The sequence below is a fragment of the Trachypithecus francoisi genome, unplaced genomic scaffold, assembly GCF_009764315.1.
Source record: "Trachypithecus francoisi isolate TF-2019V2 unplaced genomic scaffold, Tfra_2.0 Lachesis_group0, whole genome shotgun sequence".
In the NCBI taxonomy this organism is placed as follows: Eukaryota; Metazoa; Chordata; class Mammalia; order Primates; family Cercopithecidae; genus Trachypithecus; species Trachypithecus francoisi.
The window spans coordinates 156335219-156337965 of record NW_022681453.1 but is presented as its reverse complement, the minus strand read 5'-3'; the positions used below and the strand labels follow the sequence as shown (position 1 = coordinate 156337965).

The 2747-nt window shown below is 56.5% G+C and overlaps 1 protein-coding gene across 1 annotated transcript; it reads left to right on the top strand.

Annotated features, from left to right (window-relative positions):
• The first annotated feature begins 468 nt into the window (after positions 1–468).
• Positions 469–2478, top strand: SOX14 (SRY-box transcription factor 14). Its single transcript, XM_033201362.1, has one exon. It carries the CDS (start codon positions 936–938, stop codon positions 1656–1658), a length of 723 nt encoding a protein of 240 aa, XP_033057253.1. The 5' UTR covers positions 469–935; the 3' UTR covers positions 1659–2478.
• The last annotated feature ends 269 nt before the right edge of the window (positions 2479–2747 follow it).

The following is a 2747-nucleotide window of genomic DNA, read 5'->3' as shown; positions in this document are numbered from 1 at the left end:
AAGGCTGTCCTATTTGTCAACACAAGCTCTCGCCTCGCTCCCTTTGCTGTCCCTTCCCCGGGCCTTTGTATTCCAAGCCCTAATTCTCTTTCACCACCGGGAAAGGAAATAGGAGGCGCGGAAGAGTTTTATTTGTTGACAGTGCCGGAGACAATGTGGAACCCGTTTTATTTGTGGACAGTGCCGGAGACAATGTGGAACCCAAGTCCCCAGTCCTGAGCTAGCCGCTCTGCTCTAGCTCTCTCTCTGCCTCGGTCCCTCACACCTCTCCCCACCCCAACCAGTCGCGCTCCCTCTTTCTTGCACGGGCGTGTTGGCAGGTGCGCCCCCTCGGCTTCTCTGCTGCTGATTGGCGCCCAGGTTGGGGAGTCGCCGCCCCGCGCTTATGTCAGAGTGCGTGCAGTCCCGGCCCACCTCGCCTTTGAACTTCGCCGCTTTTGGCTCTCGTTCACCAGCCTCCCCGCATTCTCAGCCAGGTGCAGCGCTAGGCGCGGCAGCTCCGGGAAAGCCACGGGAGGGGGGAGCCACGACTGGAGACGCAAGAGGAGAGAAGGGAACTAGAGAAGGCAAAGGTGGAGAAGGGAAGAAGGAGGAGCTTCTTACCCTGGCCAAAAAATTACCTGGCCGCTTAATCCCGGAGACTCCGATACTTGGGCCCCAGCCCCTGGTGCCTGAAGCCCCCGGGCCGATCGCCCTCTCCTCCCCCACCCTTTCTGACCCCACTCGCTCCCCCGGGGCGGCCTGGGTGCTGAGACTGGCATGATCAGCTGAACTTTGTGGGGTCAGCGCTTCTCTCTGGCTTCCCCCCAGCGGTGCCAAGGCGAGGGGAGTGCAGAACCCCGGCTCAGGACGGACAGACAGACGGCCAACCGAGCCCAGGCTCGTCTGCAGAACCCTTTGCACTCCCTACCCCCACCCACCTAGCCGCCGGGACCATGTCCAAACCTTCAGACCACATCAAGCGGCCCATGAACGCCTTCATGGTATGGTCCCGGGGCCAGCGGCGCAAGATGGCCCAGGAAAACCCCAAGATGCACAACTCGGAGATCAGCAAACGCCTAGGCGCCGAATGGAAGCTTCTGTCCGAGGCAGAGAAGCGGCCATACATCGACGAGGCCAAGCGGCTACGCGCCCAGCACATGAAGGAGCACCCTGACTACAAGTACCGACCGCGGCGCAAGCCCAAGAACCTGCTCAAGAAGGACAGGTATGTCTTCCCCCTGCCCTACCTGGGCGACACGGACCCGCTCAAGGCGGCCGGCCTGCCCGTGGGGGCCTCCGACGGCCTCCTGAGCGCGCCCGAGAAAGCCCGGGCCTTCTTGCCGCCGGCCTCAGCGCCCTACTCCCTGCTGGACCCCGCGCAGTTTAGCTCGAGCGCCATCCAGAAGATGGGCGAAGTGCCCCACACATTGGCCACCGGCGCTCTGCCCTACGCATCCACCCTGGGCTACCAGAACGGCGCCTTCGGCAGCCTCAGCTGCCCCAGCCAGCACACGCACACGCACCCGTCCCCCACCAATCCTGGCTACGTGGTGCCCTGTAACTGTACCGCCTGGTCTGCCTCCACCCTGCAGCCCCCCGTCGCCTACATCCTCTTCCCAGGCATGACCAAGACTGGCATAGACCCTTATTCGTCAGCCCATGCTACGGCCATGTAACCCCCAGCCCGGCCCGGACCTGAGGGGTGGTCTGAAAGCCGGGTCTGCACCCTGTCCTCTGAGCCTAGCCCCGTCCTGCAGACGCCTCCAGGGTCAGCCCTGCCGCTGTCCCTTACACCACCCAGACTTTTCCTCTCTCTTCCAGGGGGAAGGGAGGGGCGTCCTCCCGGACCCAAGGCGCAGACAGGTGCCGGAAACTTGCAAACGTTATGACAGCTACACAGCTGCCCCTATCCCGACTCTCCCAAAACAAATCTCCGACTGTACCCCCTTTGGACAAAAAAGTAGGCAGTTTTGCTATATTTATGTCCCCTTCACTCTCCTCGGATAGGCTTTGGACTCTGAACTCCCAGATTCTGATATTATATCTAGAATATGCACATATTTTTTCCTTTTGTCCCCTGAAGAAAAGAGTTAGCTGTGTCTCTATGTTTTGCCATGAGACACAACTAGGAGCCATTTGCTCTTCGTGTATGGGGGGGAAAGGCTTCAAAGTTTTAAACTACAGAAAGGGAAACATTTCTATTTAAAACTATGCTATGATAGTGTTTGCTTCTTTAAAGGGAAAACAAAAAGGACCTAATGGTTATTTACTTTGTGTAAAGCAGTGCTTCTAGAGACCTAAGTTTACTTTTAGACAGAATGTCGGGTTATGAAGTCAGGAAGTAGAAGGTGAACAAAAAATTAAAAGAACAAAAACATCCTAAATGGTCATAAATGTTTTGACAATGTCTTGGAAATGTACCTAGAAGGATTTTACCTCGTTACTCTGTTCATTTCCTGAACAAAGACGTTTTGAATAAAGACAATCTGTCATTGTAAAAAAAGTAACCTTTGATGTGCCTAAAATCTGAAGTCAGGAGCCAGGTTGGAGGGGCTGGAAAGTCGGGTGCGGGGATGCTGAAAGTGCACAGAGCGAATCTAAGCAGTGATGGCTGGTGGCTGTGCCCCGTTGGCCCATCTTGATGGTCTACCGGTTGGGTGTAGAAGGGCCTAGAGTTTCGGATCTGTCCGGAATGCGCCCTGGAGATTGCTTTTTGCCTTTAGAGTCTAGATAAAGATATGGTTCCCTGGGACTTCACTCTCTTC